The sequence below is a fragment of the Acanthochromis polyacanthus genome, chromosome 17 (genome assembly GCF_021347895.1).
Source record: "Acanthochromis polyacanthus isolate Apoly-LR-REF ecotype Palm Island chromosome 17, KAUST_Apoly_ChrSc, whole genome shotgun sequence".
Taxonomy (NCBI): Eukaryota; Metazoa; Chordata; class Actinopteri; family Pomacentridae; genus Acanthochromis; species Acanthochromis polyacanthus.
The window spans coordinates 26,594,806-26,615,830 of record NC_067129.1 but is presented as its reverse complement, the minus strand read 5'-3'; the positions used below and the strand labels follow the sequence as shown (position 1 = coordinate 26,615,830).

General features: G+C 44.4%; 2 protein-coding genes across 4 annotated transcripts; one reads left to right on the top strand and one right to left on the bottom strand.

Annotated features, from left to right (window-relative positions):
* Nucleotides 1-1,099: 1,099 nt before the first annotated feature.
* slc23a1 (solute carrier family 23 member 1) lies at nucleotides 1,100-11,070 on the top strand. 2 transcript variants are annotated; one of them, XM_051937719.1, is made up of 13 exons: nucleotides 1,100-5,647; nucleotides 5,899-6,056; nucleotides 6,145-6,233; nucleotides 6,336-6,403; nucleotides 7,171-7,352; nucleotides 7,452-7,572; nucleotides 7,673-7,829; nucleotides 7,906-8,053; nucleotides 8,434-8,539; nucleotides 8,641-8,770; nucleotides 8,846-8,989; nucleotides 10,103-10,198; nucleotides 10,302-11,070. In XM_051937719.1, the coding sequence occupies exons 1-13, from the start codon at nucleotides 5,531-5,533 to the stop codon at nucleotides 10,538-10,540; spliced, it is 1,755 nt and encodes a 584-aa protein (XP_051793679.1). In that variant the 5' UTR covers nucleotides 1,100-5,530; the 3' UTR covers nucleotides 10,541-11,070. The 2 variants fall into 2 exon arrangements, with proteins under 2 accessions (XP_051793679.1, XP_051793680.1); XM_051937720.1 differs by having other exon boundaries at nucleotides 6,336-6,430.
* Nucleotides 11,071-11,075: 5 nt separating this feature from the next.
* prob1 (proline-rich basic protein 1) lies at nucleotides 11,076-20,184 on the bottom strand. Of its 2 annotated transcripts, XR_007937165.1 has the most exons (6): nucleotides 19,456-20,184; nucleotides 17,663-18,058; nucleotides 17,123-17,236; nucleotides 16,806-17,013; nucleotides 12,706-14,273; nucleotides 11,076-12,167 (listed from the first exon to the last, which is right to left on the bottom strand). XR_007937165.1 is itself a non-coding variant. In XM_022220594.2 (5 exons), the coding sequence occupies exons 2-5, from the start codon at nucleotides 18,023-18,025 to the stop codon at nucleotides 12,988-12,990; spliced, it is 1,971 nt and encodes a 656-aa protein (XP_022076286.1). In that variant the 5' UTR covers nucleotides 18,026-18,058; nucleotides 19,456-20,184; the 3' UTR covers nucleotides 11,076-12,987. The 2 variants fall into 2 exon arrangements, 1 of the variants encoding a protein (XP_022076286.1); XM_022220594.2 differs by having other exon boundaries at nucleotides 11,076-14,273.
* Nucleotides 20,185-21,025: the final 841 nt, after the last annotated feature.

Genomic DNA, 21,025 nt, shown 5'->3' with positions numbered 1-21,025 from the left:
GGAGCTGCTTTCACCTGAAGCTTCAGCGAAACCCTGAACTTTCCGAGTGTCTTCACTCCTGTTCAGAACTCCAGACTTGGACCAGGTCCAGATTCAGAGTTCATGTGATGGTTGCTGATTTCAGGTCAAAGCACCTCTGATCACCAGAGTGGGAAAATAGCAGCGGGTACTGGCTAAATCCTGGAATATAGGACTATGTATCGAGTGTAACAAGCACTAGATAAATCCTGGTGTGTGGAACTAGGGACTGGATAAATCATGGGAAAGTGATTTGGTAACATTAGGTACAGGCTAATTACTGAGAAATATTCGGGTGGTTTAGACTAAATCTTGGAGGTGTGGTCAAAGGCTGTCCTGTCTTTAGTTGCTGTTGTCATAGCAACGAGCACTCAAACAGAAACCCCAGCAGTCGGAGATTATTGATCAGCTGACCAGGATGTTTCCATTAAACGGAACGCTGGAATCAATGATTCTGTCATTGATCTGCCTCATTGATCAGCGAATCATTCGGTCTGTAAACATAATGTTGGGATCGATCATTGGTCACTGGAGGCTGATTGTTAGCATTTAGCTCTCTGCCAAAACTCTGAACCAGACAGGAAACAACACAAAGATGATCTGTTTTTTATTAATCAGTGAGAATTTACCTGTCTAGTGATGTCATCTCTGACTCCTGAGTCTCTATGATGACATCAATGATACCTGAGTCTCTGATGACATCACTGACACCTGAGTCCTTAATGATGTCATCACTGATACCTGAGTCTCAGGTGTTGGTGCTCCTGAGTGTCAGGGAGCAGCTTCAGACTCTGAAATACTGAGTTCCTGTAGAACTACCGGACAGGTGTAGACTCACCTGAAGCACAGGTGTTTGTCTTAGTTTCAGAGCATTATCGATGGTTATTTTAGTCATCAAAGTGAAGTCTGCTCATTTTCTAGAATTTTAAATGTGAACCTTTTACACAGAAGTTACCTGTCTGCAGGTGTGAACATGTGATGTTCCTGGTAAACAGAGACTGATTGGTGGATGAACTGATGCTTGTAAATGATGCATTCTTTCTCTCTCTCTGCAGCACAACATTGAAGAGCTGCTGACACTCAGAATCCTGCGCAGTGATTGGCTGAGAGGCTGTGACCAATCACATTCACACAAATAATAATTATTTAAGTGAAGAGTTTATATTTATAAAGAGACGGAAATGCCTTGGCCAGTCGACATGAGTGTTTCCTTGCTTACCGTGTTCTAATCAGTGACATCATGTTAGATTTTGCGTCCTCCAATCAGCAATCAGAACATTAGACAGTTAGCCAATCAGCTCCCAGTCTACCTTCGTAGTGTGATGCTGTCCATGGAAACCAGAGTGACCTACAGGAGCTGAGGCTTACAGACTTTTTTGTTGCACCTGAATGCACCGTCTCATCTGGTGGATTATGCTCCGCCCCCATCACGTCACCAGGAGAAGACATGTTAGCGTAGCTTAGCACAAACCGTGTCTCATGTCACTATTGACACCGTCTGGACTTGTCCCTCTTGCTGGAGACAACAGGAAGCAGGTTTTAACAGAGTAAATATGACATCACAGCTACATCATCACAACCTACGTCTGTTTTATGACCTCAGAGTAAGTGAAGAGGTCAGGATGAGTTTACAGTAAATAATTCAAATCCTTCTTCAGATGACAGGCATCTCTTATTGTTTAACTCACTCTGAGTACAGACATTAATAATGACTCATTTATATTATGTGCACGTTTGTCCATCCTGCTGTCGACACGTTTCGTATGTTCCAGCTGAGTGTCGTTTTCTTTACATCACGGTTGCAGAAAAGACTTCGAGGACACACCTGGAAACACCTGTCCATCCTGGCTCAGAGCTAGTCCTCCGTCCTCAAAGCGCATTTTAGAAACTAAGGCCCCGTTTACGCGAGGACGCTTGCAGGTAAAAACGTCAAAATATTTCAACAAAACACCCTACCGTTTATACGAGGACGGCGTTTTGGGGGCTTGAAAACGCAAACATTTGAAACCGGCCTCCAGAGTGGAAAAGTAGAAAACGCTCCGCCGTTACATTTCCGTCTAAACAGCAAAACACAAAACTTTGCCGAGATCTGACCACGTCACGTACGCGATTACGTCACATACGTGCGCCGGTGCTTTGGTTTGCCGGCCGGTACAAGGACGTAAACAAAGATGTGCGATTATTTCCATCCTTCGTACCTTCAAGCAACTCTGGCAGCTCTATGTACACTACAGGAGTCGTACCAACAAACGTACAGAATCTGTACAGATTCCATTCATGAACATTTACCGCGGCGGAGATCCGAAAAGGGAGACAGTAAGCATGCGCGTAGACATGGCAGAGTTTTATCACAGCGCCACCCAGCTGCCTGGCATGCATATCCAATCGAATTCCACACACTATAGAGTCACCGTATATACGCAGATTTCCTTCAAAACCGCTCGTCTAAACGTGAAATGACAAGACGTCACTTTTGGGTTTTCTGTTAGGATGGTCCTCGTGTAAACGGCCCCTGAGACGTCTTTTGTTGTGACTGACTTCCTTCCTGTTCAGGGCCGGATTTTTGAGGCTGAATCTGTAAAATGAGATGGAAGCAGCTGGTTTCTTCATCATCAGGCAGGTGTACAAACAGAAATGCTGGTGCAGGTCGAGGTTCAGCCCTGAAGCTCTTCAAACATCTCACTGTATCAGATTCTAAGAGTCTGAAGGAAAGTGAAATGTGAGAGGAAAAGTAGAGGAGGTTTCCTGTAACTCTGCAGCATTTCTGTAATCAGAATAAAACCTGATACTTGATCAATAATCAGCTGATTCTTCTGACAAACAGCAACCAGAGGATTGTTTCTGTTTCTACCCCTAAGAACAGAGTTTTCGTTGTGGTTGGTTCAGACAGTTTAAAGTGCTTGGAACCGGTTTGCTCTGCTCATCTGGAGTTTCAGTCCTCACAGGTGTTTTTTTATTTCTGTGATCTGGAAATGATGCAAACAGAAACCGTTGTAACATCTTGTACAAACTGCAATAAAACAGCTGCATGTGTGAAACGGTTTGGTGTGTTCTTGGGTTATTGATCGGCAATCAGATATCAATTAGAGCCAGCTGGTTTGTTAGTTGCTGACTGCTGCTCAGAGGAAATCAAAAGGTCTGCTCTCTGTTTAAAATGAGGGAGGTCTGTACCTTTCTATGTTCAGTGCTGTGACAAATGCTGTGAATTTGCATTATAAAAATCAGTTCCATTCTATTTAGTAAATTAGTTAGATAAAATTTTTATTATGATTCACAGACTAAAGAGCTCCAGATCCAATAGAAGAAACATGCAGCTGAAAATTGATGTAACTGAACTGCATCCAGGTCTCAGAGAACTCCAGCTGGAACTGGCTCAGCTTAAAGTGACTACAGCGAGTCTGAATCTCCAGAGTAGAGAACAGGGGCCTCATTTATAAAACATTGCGTAGGATTCATACTAAAGTTTGCGTACGCCTATAATACGAAATTGGCGTATGCCCTTCGCCCCTGATTTATAAAACTGTGCTTAAGCACAGCTGCACGCAATTTCTTGATAAATCACACGCCAGCTGGAAGATTGCACAGGTGGATCCACCTCACATTCCGCCCACAACACACCCACATTTTACCATGAATGGTCAATGCAAAGTAACTCATGAATGTATCTGTATATAAATAAGCTGCTGATCCACGGCATTTTACACAGCGCCCCCTGCAGTCTTTTCTCTGCTGTGCGTCAGGATGAATGAATCATGTGTTGATCCAGGCCACCCTGACACTAAATTTGTTATGATCATGTCCGATGTACAAATAATTTGTAAACTGATTGAATGTACATTTTTTCGGTTCACATAGAGAAATTCATCTTCACTCGGGGGTTGTGGTGTGAAGCATGTGTGCCTGTACAGGGCTGATTAATGGTTGGACGCTCATCCCATTCGGCCACATATGGATAAATAAACAAAATTCTTTACTTTTTTTTGCCTTTTTACTGTGATAGTTGCAGTGAAGAGTGACAGGAAATGGGGAGAAGAGTAGGGGGAAGACATGCATAAAAGTGCCGCGGGCAGGAACCGAACCTGGGCCACTGCGTCAGAGACCACCCCTACAAATGGATGAGCCATACAGGCGCCGGGTGATCAATAAACAAAATTATTTAATAAAGATGTGGACCGGCTCTTCGGTCAAACAACCGAATGAAATAACGTTCAATCCGCTCCTGTTGATATATGAACTTAGTTCTGCAAATACAGTCGTCGGCCGAATGACGCACTATATGAACATCTACAACAATGAGGGTTTATGATTATCCGGCTCTACAAGTCTAATATGTGATAACAATAAAGGTTTGAGATCAATCTGGTTTCAGTTCACCACTTCACCCTCCGGCACTGCCGTTCCCTCTGTCTCCAAAATGTGCTTAAGCAAGCATCAAAGTTGGTGCACCGGTGCGCACATTCTCATGCCAAGTTTGTTTTAGAAATCACAACCTTAACCCCAGTCAGTCCTCCGTTAGAGACCCCTAACCCCAGCGAGTCAGAGCACTCCTCAGTTAACTGGGAAACAGGTGAAGTTCTGTACAATTGTTAGTCAGATTAACACTATGGTTTGCACTCAGGGTTGTTTTGTTAATCAGAGCAGGTGAACGGAAGCTCACCTGCTGACACACCTGTCCTTAGGTTTGTGAGACTAAAAAAACACAGAGATTGACTCTGCTGTACGGATCTCAGATTATCAATAATCAATATTCACTGATTATAAACTGCTGAATCAGGTGCATATGCATATGTACTTCAATAGCTATTGCTGTGAGGGCATTAAACATCTCTGAAGGTACTTCCTTTATCACCCGGCAGCCTGAAGTTTCCACCTGGTCGTCCAGCTCAGGTGTAGGTCAGGTTGGTTATTAACCATGACATACAGTGTGAGATGGTTAATTATCTGTTGGTAATCTCTGTGGACTTCAACCTGAGACACTAAAGCTCTTTATGTTCAGTATTTGCTGCTTGACCGTCCACGCGTCAGACCGCTGTAGCTGAAATGGAAGACATCTCTCAGGTAAATTAACTGTTGATTACTGATTAAATGTTGGTTGGTTGTCCCTGTGAATGAGGACAGCTGGACCACAGGTCAGGTGGACTAGAAGACTGGTGCAGTGTCTTCAGTTGAATTATTAAACTGGTTACTGTGTGAAGAGTCGATCTCCGGCCCATTTAAGCAAACTGACCTGCAAACAACAGGTCTGTTGAACTGTGAGCGCTACACTCAGGTACAGGTACACACCTGAACACAGCTTGATGCATTCTGTCTGTCTGAGGACAGTAAGGACATGGACACTGATGTTTGGAGGATCAAACAGGTGTTTGTTCTGCTGCTATATTTTTGTTTTGTGTTGAGCTCCTTCTCTGTTTGATGATGTCCCTGGATCAACCGGTGTGTCTGTCTGTCCAATCAGAGTCACAGTTACCTGGAACATGGGCAGGGCCATAAGGAAAACACCACTGACTTGCCGATGCGAGAAGACATAAAAGAAAAACAGCCAATGGGAGGACAGACAGCAGCATCAGACATGATTTACACCATCGAGGATGTCCCACCCTGGTACCTGTGTATTCTCCTGGGACTGCAGGTGAGACTGGGACTTACTCAGATTAGACTGGTATAGATTACTGGTATAACTGGGCTTACTAGTTTTATACTGGGATTATTGGGTTATGAATGGGCTGTTTCAGGTCTGGTGGCAGTTAAGGTGAAGGTTTCAAGGACAGCTGCCATTTAATTTCCATTTTGAACACCAAGAACGTGACAGTGAGCCAGGTGTTGCAAAAATTAACATTACTGAACAATGAGCTGATGTCAACTTTTGTGGTTTGTTTGCAGCATTACTTGACTTGTTTCAGTGGCACTGTAGCTGTACCTTTTCTCCTGGCTGAGGCCATGTGTGTCGGCCGAGACCAAAGCACCATCAGTCAGTTGATTGGAACCATTTTCACCACTGTTGGAATCACAACTCTGATCCAAACCACTGTGGGAGTCAGGTGAGTCTGTAGAAATCAGGTGAGTCTGTAGAAATCAGGTGAGTCTGTAGAAATCAGGTGAGTCTGACAAGTGTGTCTGTGTGTTTAGGCTCCCTCTGTTTCAGGCCAGTGCATTTGCATTCTTGATTCCTGCTCAGGCGATCCTCAGTCTGGACAGGTGGAAGTGTCCTCCTGAAGGTGAGACAGGCTGTTTGTTTGTTTAATATTATGTATAAATTAGTTTTTTGTAAATAGACAGTATGGTAAAATATCATGTGATCTCTGGTTTTTCCTTTGTAGAGGAGATATATGGGAACTGGAGTCTTCCATTGAATACCTCACATGTCTGGCAGCCTCGCATCAGAGAGGTAGGACCAAATATGTCCACAAGTATGGTTGATAGAAGACAGCAGAGCTAGTCTCTGGCACCAGGTCTGGATGAGATCCACTCTGAGATGCTGAAACCTCTGGGCAATGTTGGTCTGTTCTGTTGACCTCCTGAAGTCTTGACGTGAATGGATGGTTAGACAAAGTGCAACCATCTGGCTGCTGAAGGACACTGGTCGACTGTCCCAGATACAGGATGACCTCTAGTTCTGGATCACTAGACCTGCTGTCCACTCTTGAAGGAATCCTAAAGAATGAATGTGTCTATCCAGTGTTCTGTTGCCTTTGGGAAGCTTTTGGACTCTGTGCAGTCGAGCCTATTAATCCTTGTCCAACTGGAGAGCTGTGTCTTCAGCAGGTCCAGCATGTCCTCAGGTGGGGCTGTACTGGTTTAATGAACAAAACCTGGAGGTGCAGTTGAGTTTTGGAGTCTGAAGACATTTGTTTGCTGAGTCATGAGAGCTGGAGCTCTTGGTTCTCCTGAGCAGAGTCAGATCCGGGACCTGTTGTTTATTTGTTGACTTGTTTCTTTGTTTGGAGATTCAGAGGGACATAGTGTCCAGCCTTGACTTGAGCATCAGTGGATATCACTGGAGGAACATCTGATACATTGAGTTTTATTCTTTTAAATCTACTATGGATCCTGTTTGTTGTCGTTTTTAGAGTTCTCACTAGTCAGTGATGTGTAGAAATACGGAGCAGCTGATTGTTTACTTGCTGACCTGTTTGTTTGTTTGTTTGTTTGTAGATTCAGGGGGCCATCATGGTGTCCAGCCTCGTGGAGGTGGTGATTGGTCTGTGTGGTTTACCTGGTCTGCTGCTCGAGTACATCGGTCCACTCACCATCACGCCAACCGTCTCACTGATCGGCCTGTCGGTCTTCACCACTGCCGGAGACAGAGCAGGGTCCCACTGGGGCCTGTCTGCACTGTGAGACACCTGTCTGCCTGTCTGTCTGTCTGCCTGTCTGTCTGTCTGTCTGTCTGTCTGTAGACAGCTGTCTCTCTCTCTCTCTCTCTCTCTCTGCAGGTGTATTTTGCTGATCGTCCTGTTTGCTCAGCACTTGAGAACGACATCACTTCCTGTTCCTGTTTACAGCCGAGAGAAAGGACTGACGTCGACCAGAGTCCAGATCTTCAAGATGTTTCCTGTAAATACAAACACACAAACACAGCAGGTGGAACCAGGTGGTGATGTCAGGCAGTATCAGGTGATGCAACTTCCTTCCATCCATCTCCTGCTCTCCTCAGATCATCCTGGCCATCATGGTGGTTTGGCTCGTCTGCTACATTCTGACTCTGACCGACCTGCTGCCCACCGACCCCGATCGCTACGGACACAAGGGTCGGACCGATGCCCGCGGTGACATCATGACCTCATCGCCCTGGTTCAGGGTGCCCTACCCCTGTAAGAGATCTGGATCAGCCAATCACAGACATCAAACCAGACCATAGATCTCTGACTTCCTGCTGCTCTCCGATAGGTCAGTGGGGGTTGCCGGTGGTAACGGTTGCTGGGGTGCTGGGGATGCTGAGTGCAACCATGGCAGGTATCGTGGAATCGATCGGAGACTATTATGCCTGCGCTCGTCTGTCTGGAGCCACGCCCCCTCCGGTCCACGCTATCAACAGGTTAGGATTAGGGCAGGTGAACCCTGGGGGATGATCTGCCCCACAGGCTATGATCTGCCCCATAAGGGATAATCTGCCCCACAGGTTATGATCTGCTCTACAGGGGATGATCTGCCCCACAGGCTATGATCTGCCCCATAGGGGATAATCTGCCTCACAGGTTATGATCTGCTCTACAGGGGATAATCTGCCCCACAGGAGATGATCTGCTCCACAGGGGATGATCTGCCCCACAGGGGATGATCTGCCCCATAGGGGATAATCTTCCCCACAGGGGATGATCTGCCCCACAGGGGATGATCTGCCCCATAGGGGATAATCTTCCCCACAAGGAATGATCTGCCCCACAGAGTGGTAGTTTTATCTGTGTTTTGTTTCAGAGGGATCTTCACTGAGGGTGTCTGCTGCATCATCGCCGGTCTGTTAGGGACAGGAAACGGCTCCACCTCCTCCAGTCCCAACATCGGCGTCCTGGGAATCACCAAGGTAACCATGATAACCAAAGCCTCCCAGACACAGGGTTACTGGAGGTCATTCAGAGGGCTGAGTAAGGTGGAACTGAAGGGGGATGTTTGATTTACTGACAGGTGGGCAGTAGGCGGGTGGTGCAGTACGGAGCAGGCATCATGTTCCTGCTGGGATCGGTCGGGAAGTTCACGGCTCTTTTCGCCTCGCTGCCGGACCCGATCCTCGGGGGTCTGTTCTGCACTCTGTTTGGTGAGTCTCAGCTGACAGTTGTTGGTTAAGGTGTGCTGCTGATGTCCCATTAATCCAGGTGTGTGTGTCCCTTAGGTATGATCACAGCTGTTGGCCTGTCCAACCTGCAGCTGGTGGATCTGAACTCCTCCAGAAACCTGTTTGTTCTAGGGTTCTCCATGTTCTTTGGTCTGACGCTGCCTACGTACCTGGACACACACCCCAACTCCATCAGCACAGGTGAGTCTGAGGGCAGCTGTTCACCTGTGTGGGATTTTTACTAACTGGTGAATATTTATTAAAATGTATAGACCTGTTTAAGAAAAAACTTTATTGATCCTATATGGGGGAAACTGACATGTTTAAGCAGTGAGATGCAGATGAAGCAGTTACACAACTAAAGTTAAATCCAGGTAAATTAAGATGCAATAAGACGAGACAGTCACCAGAAATTAACACAACAGATGGAGGAACAACGAGGAGCTGATGGAGCTGATGGAGTTGATGGATAAGGAGCAGAAATGTGCTGCTACTTATAGGAATGTGCACAAACCGTCAGTCTTTACAAAAAGGGCAAACTGGTGGAATTTACTGTAAAATACGACGCAACAATATAAAAATAAAGTCTGGTAAAGTAGAGAGGAGGTGATGGAGGAGGAGGACAGTAAAGAGGGAGGGAGGCTGGGTTCTGCTTCCCATATAAAATTAAATGTTTAGAAACCTGCTCAGAGAACATGATTCTTTGTCCTCCATCTGCTCCCAACCAGCAGGGGGCAGCGTGTCCCAAACACACATCTACACTACAGTAGTTCATAATCGGTTACCATGGTGATCTCTGGGGGATGAAGGTCTGAACTTCTGATGCTACTAGCTCCTGGTCTTCAGCCAGTTTTCCTTGTGTCTCCTTCCGCGTAGTTAGAAACATCTGGAGGTGGTTGGACTGGTCGGATTGGTTGGACTGGTCAGATTGGTTGGACTGGTTGGCTGTGTCTCCTAGCTACAGATTCTCCTGAACTCCAGCTGTCTCCATCCCTGGGCTTTTAGCATTTAACTTTAGCTTCTAGCATCTAGCTGTTAGCATTTAGCTTTAGCTTCTAGCATCTAGCTGTTAGCATTTCGCTTTAGCTTATAGCTTAGCGCTGGCTCTTCTTCTCCACCTCAGATGGAATGAGATGTTTATAACTCTGTGCACGGTCCGTTGAAGCGCCCCCTGGTGGATTCTGATCCCAGATATGAAGACAGGAAGTAGAAGGACTTTAAACAATAAAAGTTACACATAGAGCTAATAGATGTAGATCTGTTACACATAGTATTCATAGATGTAGATCCAACAGATCAGCTCTGTGTGTTCAGGTCTTCCAGAACTCGATCAGATCCTGATGGTTCTTCTGTCCACTGAGATGTTTGTTGGAGGTTTTCTGGCTTTTTGTCTCGACAACTCAATACCAGGTAACACACACACACACACACACACACACACACACATACACATACACACACACACACCAATCTGTCAACCAGTCAGCTACAGCGTTGGTTTTCTTCTCCTCAGGTTCCCGTCAGGAGCGCGGTCTGATTGGCTGGAGGTCCTCTGACTCCTCCTCTTCCTGCACCTACGACCTACCTGTTGGGATGGGCGTGGTCAGACGGACCCGCTGGCTCCGACGGTTTCCCATCAGCCCCTCCTTCGCAGGTTTCAGGGCATCCAATGATGTGCTGCCACCTCAGCCGGAAGAGGAGGAGGAAGAGGAGGGGGCTGCTGGCGTCCACCTGCCCAGCACCAAAGTGTGACGACGACGTCATCCTCACACCTGATTGGCTGCGTCACTTCGATCACTTTAATGTCTCTCTTTTTATATATAGACAGACTAATGTTGGAATCTCTAATGAACATCATGTTTTTCACGTAAAGTGTCTTTGAGTGTTCTAAAAGCACGATACAAATAAAATGTATCATTATTATTGTTTTACTCCTGTAACTTAAATTGTGTGTTTTTCTATTTGAATCAGTCTGATGTTTTCTTCAGCTGGTAGGTCTGGTTAGGGAGCGGCAGAAAGACTCCAGGTGAACTCATCAACCATCTGTGTCCCCACAGGTGTGTCCAGGTACAGGTGTGACCTCATACAGGTGTGTCCCTATACAGGTGTGTCCTGCTAGTCTGTGCTCATGCAGGTTTCTGGTGGAGTTCTGAGAATGAGTTTGTAAATTATAGCATCTTTGTCTCTGGTTTGGCTCTGCAGCGCCCCCCCATGGAAGCTTTAGTGTTTCAGAACAACTTTCCCCTGTCACTATGGAAACATCATAAAGCAAAGAACCAACACTATGTTTTACTTTCCATTTTTTAATTTACAACACCTGAATATTAGCTGAGTTTTTATCAGAACTAAAACGTGAATCAGAAAAATGTGGAAAAACCAGCAGAAGTTTTTTGTTTCTGAGTGAGCAGTCTGGAACCGATTACATCTCTGAACCTGAAAATACATCATTTCAACAAAACCAAACCAAACCACCATGCCTGTGTTTTGCTGTGAGAAGAGTCGGTTCTTCAGGTTCTAACAAACATCTGCTGGTCCTTCAGGTCTCTGGAGACCCAGGTTTTCACTCATCGTGTACAAGTGCATTAGAAAGATAAGAATATCATAGACCACTGAGAACAGTCCGGTTCTGTTTCTCCTCAGCCCAGGGAGGATCTGCTGTCTCTGGTCCAGGAGTGTCCTGATAGCAGGAATGTGATGGTTGTAGCTCCTTTCCTGAAAACGTCTGGTGATTCTGGATGTTCCGACTCCAGCCTCAGGCCTATGAAGGTCTCCAAAGTTCTTGAATCATCTTTTCTCTACAATCCTCTGAAGGCTTCATCTTCTCTTCTGCTAATCCTAACCCTCACTTCGACCTTCAGTCAACCTTCATTAATCTGCTTCTTTTTAGAGACCTTTTGAGGCTCTCCATTGAAGGTGTCGATGAACATTGTCCGGACAGCAGTCTTCTCCATGACAGTGGTCCATGTACTGATCTAGACCCAGAGATGAAGCCTGTTTCTACTGTTGGAACAATAATGGACTCAAACTCAAAGGAAATGTTGACATTTTTAGAGATTTCAATGAGATACTAGCCAAAATCACGAAAATTAAACCGGGGGAATATCTGGAATATTTCGCTTTACATGTAATGAGTCAACCTGTCCAGGGTGTCCCCTGCCTTCGCCTCCAGCACCCCCTGCGAGCCTAGTGAGGATAAAGCAGTGTATAGAGAATGGATGGATGGATGCAATAAGTTGAGTACATATTCAGTTTTCACTTTATATAACTAATGGAAAACATTGAACTTTTCACAATGTTCTAATTTCTGATATAGTGAAACAAAGAGTCATCTGCAAAGAAAAAGACTGAAGCAGAGTTTCAGGTCTTGTGGTGTTTAACCCTTTAAGCTTCAGTCAATTCCAGCTGTTTTCAGTACAAAAAAATCGCTAATATTCTATTTTTAAATAAAAAAATTACGAAAAATACGGGGAATATTGGACGCACATTGCGAGGTGCATTTCCTCGAAAACGACCTATTCATGGATTTTATACCGACTTCAGGACATGTTTTGGACAAAATAGTTTACTGGCTTGTGTTGTCTGGATGTAAAAGGTTGGATTATGGCCGTTTTTTGTGGAATCTTTTTTTCTGTGTGTAATAATGAACCCGGAAATGTGAGTCGCGCTGTGTACGTTGAAGCCGTGTATAGAGAACGGATGGATGAATATTCGTTTTTGTCGGACAAATGTGTTTTTCTCACCCGCTGTGGTAATCACATCTGAAAGTGGTTTATACCGGCGGATTCATGAGAATCTAAGCTTTCCATCGGCGTATAGTGTTTGTATAATCGTGTTTGCAGCCGTCGGACATTCTTGAAATTCCTATGCAAATTAGTAGGTGTACCGCCGGCGGTACACTGAAGCTTAAAGGGTTAAACTTTCAGAATGAGGTTCTCCAATGCCATGTTGTTCTTTAGCTGCTGGTGTTTGATGTAAACTTTCAGAACAAAACAGTAAAAAGCAGCAAGTTATTCAAAACTGTGCAAAACAAAACAAAATCTCCTAACCTCCTAAACATGGGTGACGTGTTTTAAACAAAAACTAATCACTATTAACTCAGTGATTGGTGAACTCAGACCATCCTCTTAACAAATATCTCAACAATCATCAGATTATTATCCTGTGACGCGCTACATACGTGTCATGTGAATGTAATGTCATCATGGTGCTGTATGTGTGATGTCATCAGGGGACTGCAGGTGTGATGTCATCACTGTAAGGGGGAGGCACGGCAGGCCGTACATGGTGGACAAGGCCATGGGCAGCGGTATGACTGAAAACATGGAGGGATTAGCCCCGCCCATCGGCAGCATGAATTGGTTAGCCCCGCCCACCTGCAGCATGGTGGGGGCCGGCCTCATCACGGTGGGGGCGGGGTTAGTACCGCCCACTGGGGGCGTGCTGGAGCTGGCTGCAGGTAGGATCACCTGAATGAACCGGCCAGTTTCTGGGTCCAGCAGCATCTTCCTCTGAGGCTGTGGAGGGGGGTCCACGTAGAAGCACCAGGGCCTGAGGACACTGAAGAGGGCTTCAGGTGCTGGAGCAGACCGAGTTATGTCAACAATGAACTCACCACCCACCTGCGCAGGTAGGAAACCCTGAACCTTGCACTCAAATGGCTGCTGCTGTTGCTCATGCGCTGCAGGAACGGGAGCAGGTGGAGGAGGCTGCAGGTGGGTGTGGAAGTAGTTCAGGGGGCCGTGGATGTAGCTGACGCTCCCCAGGTGAGGGTACAGGCTGTGGGGGAAGGCGCACAGAGCAGTGGGGGTGTAGAAGCAGGGCTGGTGGAGGACCTGCTGGGAGGAACCATCCTGGATGGACCTCTGCTGAGACCCCGGGGATGGAGCATGGTGAGGGCAGGACTTCCCAGCTCTCTCTGATTGGCTGAGCTCTGACAGGTCCTCGCTGGCAGGTGGGGTGGTGAGCGGGTCTAACATGACAGGCCAGGGGATGTCATCATCTCTTTGTCTGCTAATGATTGGCTCACTGCTTCGTCTCTGGTGTGTGATTGGACTACTGAATGTGCTGCTCTGTTTCCTGTTCTGTGATTGGCTGAAAGATGCAGCTATCTTGGCAACGTGACCTTTGAACCCCACAGCCTGCTGATAGGTGGGGGGAGGGCTGTCCTCCTGGCCAATGACCTTGAAGCTTGCTGGCCGGTGATGGTCAGATGTTGGGAACGGAAGGCTGTAGGTGTTTTTTGCTAAACTCCTCACATCTCTCACCACATGGACTGGAGCCTTGAACACACCTGTCCTCCCCCCTTGCAGCGCTGCAGGTAACTCCTCAAGGGTCTTTTTCAGGTGAGATGGTTTACTGCTGCTCTGCTCCACCTGCATCTTCTTAGAGAGGACGTTCTTAATGAGGCAAGACGCCATCTTTGTTTTAGTTTCATCCAGAGACAAGGATTTCTGAAGGCGTCTCGAGTTTCCTCCAACCAGGCACCCTGAAAAAACAAGGTGGAGCCGGATCAGAACTCCTCATTAAACCGGATAAGACCTCCTACTTTAACCCTTTAAGCTTCAGTCAATTCCAGCCGTTTTCAGTACCAAAAATCGCTAATATTCTATTTTTAAATAAAAAAAATTACGAAAAATACAGGGAATATTGGACGCGCATCGCGAGGTGCATTTCCTTGAAAACGACCGATTCGTGGATTTTATACGACTTCAGGACATGTTTTGGACAAAATAGTTTACTGGCTTGTGTCATCTGGATGTAAAAGGTTGGATTATGGCCGGTTTTTGTGGAATCTTTTTTTCTGTGTGTAATAATGAACCCGGAAATGTGAGTCACGCTGTGTGCGTTGAAGCCGTGTATAGAGAACGGATGGATGAATATTTGTTTTTGTCGGACAAATGTGTTTTTCTCACCCGCTGTGGTAATCACATCTGAAAGTGGTTTATACCGGCGGATTCATGAGAATCTAAGCTTTCCATCGGCGTATAGTGTTTGTATAATCGTGTTTGCGGCCGTCGGACATTCTTGAAATTCCTATGTAAATTAGTAGGTGTACCGCCGGCGGTACACCTACGACGCACTGAAGCGTAAATGGTTAACTGGATCAGAACTCATAATTAAACCGGATCAGGCTGCAGCCAGATCACATTACTTTCCTTCTCTTTCAGGACATTTTCTATGTGACATGTCATCAATGTCCTAATTTTAAAGGAGACATGATTTTATAAAAACACCATAAATACATTTATTCAGATTATTCTTCCTTCAGTTGTTTCATAATAAAAGCTATTTGATCATCAATGGGAGGTTTTCATCGTTTATTAGTCACTAATACTACGTTAAGTCAGGACAGGGGCACTAATTAATGACAGGTATGATGAGAGGCACTAATGACAGCTATGATGAGAGGTACTAATTAATGACAGGTATGATGAGAGGTACTGATTAATGACAGGTATGATGAGATGCCCTAATTAATGACAGGTATGATGAGAGGTACTAATTAATGACAGGTATGATGAGAGGTACTAATTAATGACAGGTATGATGAGAGGTACTAATTAATGACAGGTATGATGAGAGGCACTAATTAATGACAGGTATGATGAGAGGTACTAATTAATGACAAGTATGATGAGAGGCACTAATGAATGACAGCTATGATGAGAGGTACTAATTAATGACAGGTATGATGAGAGGCACTAATGACAGCTATGATGAGAGGTACTAATTAATGACAGGTATGATGAGAGGCACTAATTAATGACAGGTATGATGAGAGGTACTGATTAATGACAGGTATGATGAGATGCCCTAATTAATGACAGGTATGATGAGAGGTACTAATTAATGACAGGTATGATGAGAGGTACTAATTAATGACAGGTATGATGAGAGGTGCTAATTAATGACAGGTATGATGAGAGGTACTAATTAATGACAGGTATGATGAGAGGCACTAATTAATGACAGGTATGATGAGAGGTACTAATTAATGACAAGTATGATGAGAGGCACTAATTAATGACAGGTATGATGAGAGGTACTAATTAATGACAGCTATGATGGGAGGCACTAATTAATGGCAAGTATGATGTGAGGCACTAATTAATGACAGGTATGATGAGAGGTACTAATTAATGACAGCTATGATGAGAGGTACAAATTAATGACAGGTATGATGAGAGGTACTAATTAATGACAGGTATGATGAGAGGTACTAATTAATGACAGCTATGATGAGAGGTACTAATTAATGACAGCTATGATGAGAGGTACAAATTAATGACAGGTATGATGAGAGGTACTAATTAATGACAGGTATGATGAGAGGTACTAATTAATGACAGGTATGATGAGAGGTACTAATTAATGACAGGTATGATGAGAGGTACTAATTAATGACAGGTATGATGAGAGGTACAAATTAATGACAGGTATGATGAGAGGTACTAATTAATGACAGGTATGATGAGAGGTACTAATTAATGACAGCTATGATGAGAGGTTCTAATTAATGACAGGTATGGTGAGAGGTACAAATTAATGACAGGTATGATGAGAGGTACTAATTAATAACAAGTATGATGAGAGGTACTAATTAATGACATGCATGATGAGAGGTGCTAATTAATGGCAAGTATGATGAGAGGTACTAATTAATGACAGGTATGATGAGAGGCACTAATTAATGACAGGTATGATGAGAGGCACTAATTAATGACAGGTATGATGAGAGGTACTAATTAATGACAGGTATGATGAGAGGTTCTAATTAATGACAGGTATGGTGAGAGGCACTAATTAATAACAAGTATGATGAGAGGTACTAATTAATGACATGCATGATGAGAGGTGCTAATTAATAACAAGTATGATGAGAGGTACTAATTAATAACAGGCATGATGAGAGGTACTAATTAATGACAGGTATGATGAGAGGCAATAATTAATGACAAGTATGATTCAGGGTGGGACTTCCTGACAGGTGTGAGGTGATGCAGGCTTCTACTTTTACCTGGGCTGGTCCCTGCGATCAGGCCCTTGTAGACCCTGTAACCATCAACATCAGTGCTGGCCACTGAGCGCGTGTGGAATGAGAAGGGCATACTGTGTTGCCGTAGCAACATATTTGGATGTTGACAGACAGATGGACAGGCTTGTTCATTGGCTGACACATCACTGTTATCTCCTCTCCCTTCAGCAGGTTCATCTGTTCGTATCACCTGGACAAGTAGACAGGTGAGCAGACAGACAGTTAGAGGAGCAGACAGGTGAACAGACAGGTGAGCAAACAGACAAGTGAATAAACAGGTGAGCAGCTGGTGGTCATACCTCTAGTTTCTCAGTGTTCACTTGGTCGATGACGTTCTCTGTGTTCTTCTTCTTCTTCAGCTGAATCAATCGTTTAGGGACCATCTTCTGCCCCTCCCTCTCCTGAGCTTTCACCTGGATGACAGTAAGAGGTGAGACAGCGAATGTCGTTGGTTCAGCAGCCAACAGTACTGATGACATCACTCAGTGACCTCAGATTTACCACAACCAAACAACAGGGAGATCAATGACAGTTAATTAGTCAATTAGTTAGTTATTTACCTAGCTAGTTAGTCAGTCAGTTAATTAGTTAGTCAATTAGTCAATTAGTGAGTGAGTGAGTGAGTTAGTTAATTAGTTAGTCAATTAGTTCATTAGTTAGTCAATTCATTAGTCAGTCAGTCAGTCAGTTAGTTAGTTAGTTATTCGGCCAGTCAGTCAGTCGTTAGCTAGTTAGCTATTTAGTTAGTCAGTCAGACAGACAGTCAGTCAGTTGGTCAGTGAGCTAGCTAGCTAGTTAGTTAGTCAGTCAGTTGGTTAGTTAGCCATAATTGCACTCACCTGTGTTTCCATGGTAACATTGACACACTCGAAGGCACTTCCTGGGTCAGGTTCCTCGTCATCTGATTGGAGGATGACGGATGGAGAGAAGTGGAGGGTGAGATCTTCCTCTGACCAGTCGCTGATGCTTCCCTCATTGTCGTCCTCCGCTACCTCAGAGAAGCAGGGCGAGCAGATGTCCAGGTAATCTGCACCACACTTACCTGTACAGGTGAGCTCAGAGCTCTTCTCTGTGGGAGCTAGTGAACCTGGAGGAGGGGTTTGTGCGTTATGTGGAGGCAGCAGGTCGACTTCAGGACAGCGATGAGCACTGAGGAAATCCTTCCTCCCTCCTCCTCCTCCTCGGTTCAGTCTGCTGCTCATCACTTACTGTTTGTTTACTGTGGATGTTTGTCTCTGGAGGAAACATAACAACAGATAAACAGTCTCCAACAACAAACTTACAGTTTCAGGTCAACATGTTGACAGATAATAATGCATGTAGAAACATATACAACAAATAGAAAGACAAAAACATTTCATAGAAACGACTAATAAATACTTTTAGCTAAATTGTAACGGTTCAGTTATTCTAGCTGTTGCTCGTTCCATCGTTTTTCTGGACCTTAGAAATGATCTAAGTGGAAGAAGTACAGATAGTTTTTCAATCAGCACACTGTAGCTAGAGATGAATAATCTGTGAATCAGCCTGAATGCACTCAGGACTTGGAGACCAAGTGGCTCTTGTGTTGTTTCTATCCTGAGATCAGAGAACTGAACTACGAAGCAAGAGGAACATGTTAGCAGGTATGGAGAGCCTGAAGTTGTGATGAATATGTCCCTCTTTAAACTGTTACTAGATCTCTATGGTAACTGATGCTGAGGAGCTACATCTCCATGGTAACTGATTCAGAGTTCAGATTTAACCACGTTTCCTGATGATACAGATCTTTCCTCTGTACACCTGCTGATCTGAACGTTCCTAAAACCACTGAATGAAGCCGTTACAGCATCACACACTGGATGCATCCTGGTACCATGGAAACCTGCATGTATTCAGCTGCTGATGCAGATATCCCATAAATCTGTTCTAATGTTTGGTCTGTTTACTCTGCTGGTCCTGCAGCTGATAGATCAGATCATGGATCATCTATTAGTATTTATTACAGACATTATTCACTTTGATTAAAGTTAAGCTGAGTTTCTGCATTATGGAATGGAGTCAGACATAAACGACTTCTTTAATATCCAGCATTCCTGGATTTACAGCAGCATTGCTTTTTACTATTCTATTTTTTTATTGTCCTCTTAGTTCTCCGTTAAAACTGCTGACTGTAGGAGGAACCTGATTGGTCCGTTTACTGCAGAAGAGTCACATGACTCGTTTAACTCCTTTAATGTGAACAGAATGAAGGACAACTTGAGACCAGGTACAGGTAGAAACACACCTCCTAAAGTCTGACTGGAGAGGTCTGGTTCTGTTGGACCTGCTTCAGTAGGGTTAGTTCTGGTTCTGTTTACCACTCAGTATCAATAATCTGGCTTCTGAGAACAGTGCATATGCTGAGAACTCCAAATGGTTGGATTGTTCCTTCTAATCTGCTGGTTGGCATTTAAAGTGAAGTCAACCACGTTCTGATAAATATACTTCTGGCTTTTAGTGTGCAGCTGGAAAATGAAAAGTTCTGAAATTTAAAGTTTGGATAAAAGTTTGTTCTAAGCTGTAATTATTTTAAATCTGTTGTGTTTTCTCAAAAACCAACCAATGACTTCAATCATCAACAGTTCAAAAAGGACTTTAAATGTGCTCTTACCGCAGAGTCACCCTGACAATTGAATACAAACCACCTTCAGGTTCAGAACCACCTTCAGGTTCAGAACCACCTTCAGGTTCAGAACCACATTCAAGATCTGGATCAGGATGGGAGTCAGAGTCTAGACCAGAACCAGGATCTGGATCACAGCTGTCAGAGATTCATTGTCAGACTGGATTCAGTCTTACAGAGATCCTGACTCTGACTCTGATTCTGACCCAACTGAGGTCAGGGTCCTGCAGAGTTCAAGACCAGGTCTAGTTTTAAGATCCAGGTTCTGTGTTCAGAATCAAACTAAAGGAATATTCACACTGTGCTCTTTGTGGTCCATCAGAACCTCTTCAGAAGAAGTTCTGGTCCTGGAGCAGTCACCATGTCCGTCTCGTCCCAGAGTCCAACCAGTCCAGAATCCAACCAGCCTAGAATCCAACCAGCCTAGAATCCAACCAGTCCAGAGTCCAACCAGTCCAGAATCCAACCAGTCCAGAATCCAACCAGTCCAGAGTCCAACCAATCCAGAATCCAGCCAGTCCGGAATCCAACCAATCCAGAATCCAACCAGTCTAGAATCCAACCATCCCAGAATCCAACCAGTCCAGAGTCCAACTAGTCCAGAATCCAACCAGCCCAGCAGCAGAGAGAGTGCTGCTGACGGATTGCAGGGCGAGAGACACTGAGATAAACAGGGAAAGAGAGTTGGTGTCGGGACTGCAGCTTCTATTTTAGGAGGTGACTGACAGACAAGGCTGCAGCTCTCTCTCTCTGTTTATCTGAACCTCGATTGCCCTCTGTCACCCTAGAAACGCCCGAATCACAGAAATAATCAATAATAATCAATATTATATCATTATAGATGATCAGTAATTATAAACAAACACATGGAATCCCAAAAATAATCATTAATAATCAATAATAATCAATACCAGATGACTTGAGGTGATCAATAAATAGGAACAAACACCCAGAATCACAATAATAATCAATACGTATAAAATAATGAATAATTATCAATATTAATCAATAGCACTAATTGTCAATTAAAATCAATAACAACCAATAATTATCAATAATTATCAATACTTAATGATTATTGGTGATCAATAATTAGTAACAGCTCCTCTAGATCACTAACTGATAGAACCTGTTCTCCTACAGTTCTTCATCTGTGCTAACATTGTGTTTAATCTGGTCTTCTTTCATCGGTTCTTCCTGCAGGAACAGATCTGAGGGTTCTAGATGCTCCATGCTGTCTGTCAGTATCTTCATGTCAGAACCTAGATTTCTGATGTCTGTTCTACCGTCTCCATGACACCAGTTTTATTATTTCATCTTTATTTTTTTATTCTTGTGCTTCTTTCTGCCTCGTCTGATTCCAGCTGCTGGAACGTGACAACCAATAAAGTCTGTTCTGTCCGATAAACAGTGTGTTGGTGGATGGAAGAGGCTCAGACAGACATGAAGGTAACCATGGTAACGCCACAGGTTCAATTTAAATATTTAGGAGACACGATCCGGAAATAATCTGTCATGCTGCACTCTGTCCTGTAGGGGGCGGAATGAGAAGAAGAAG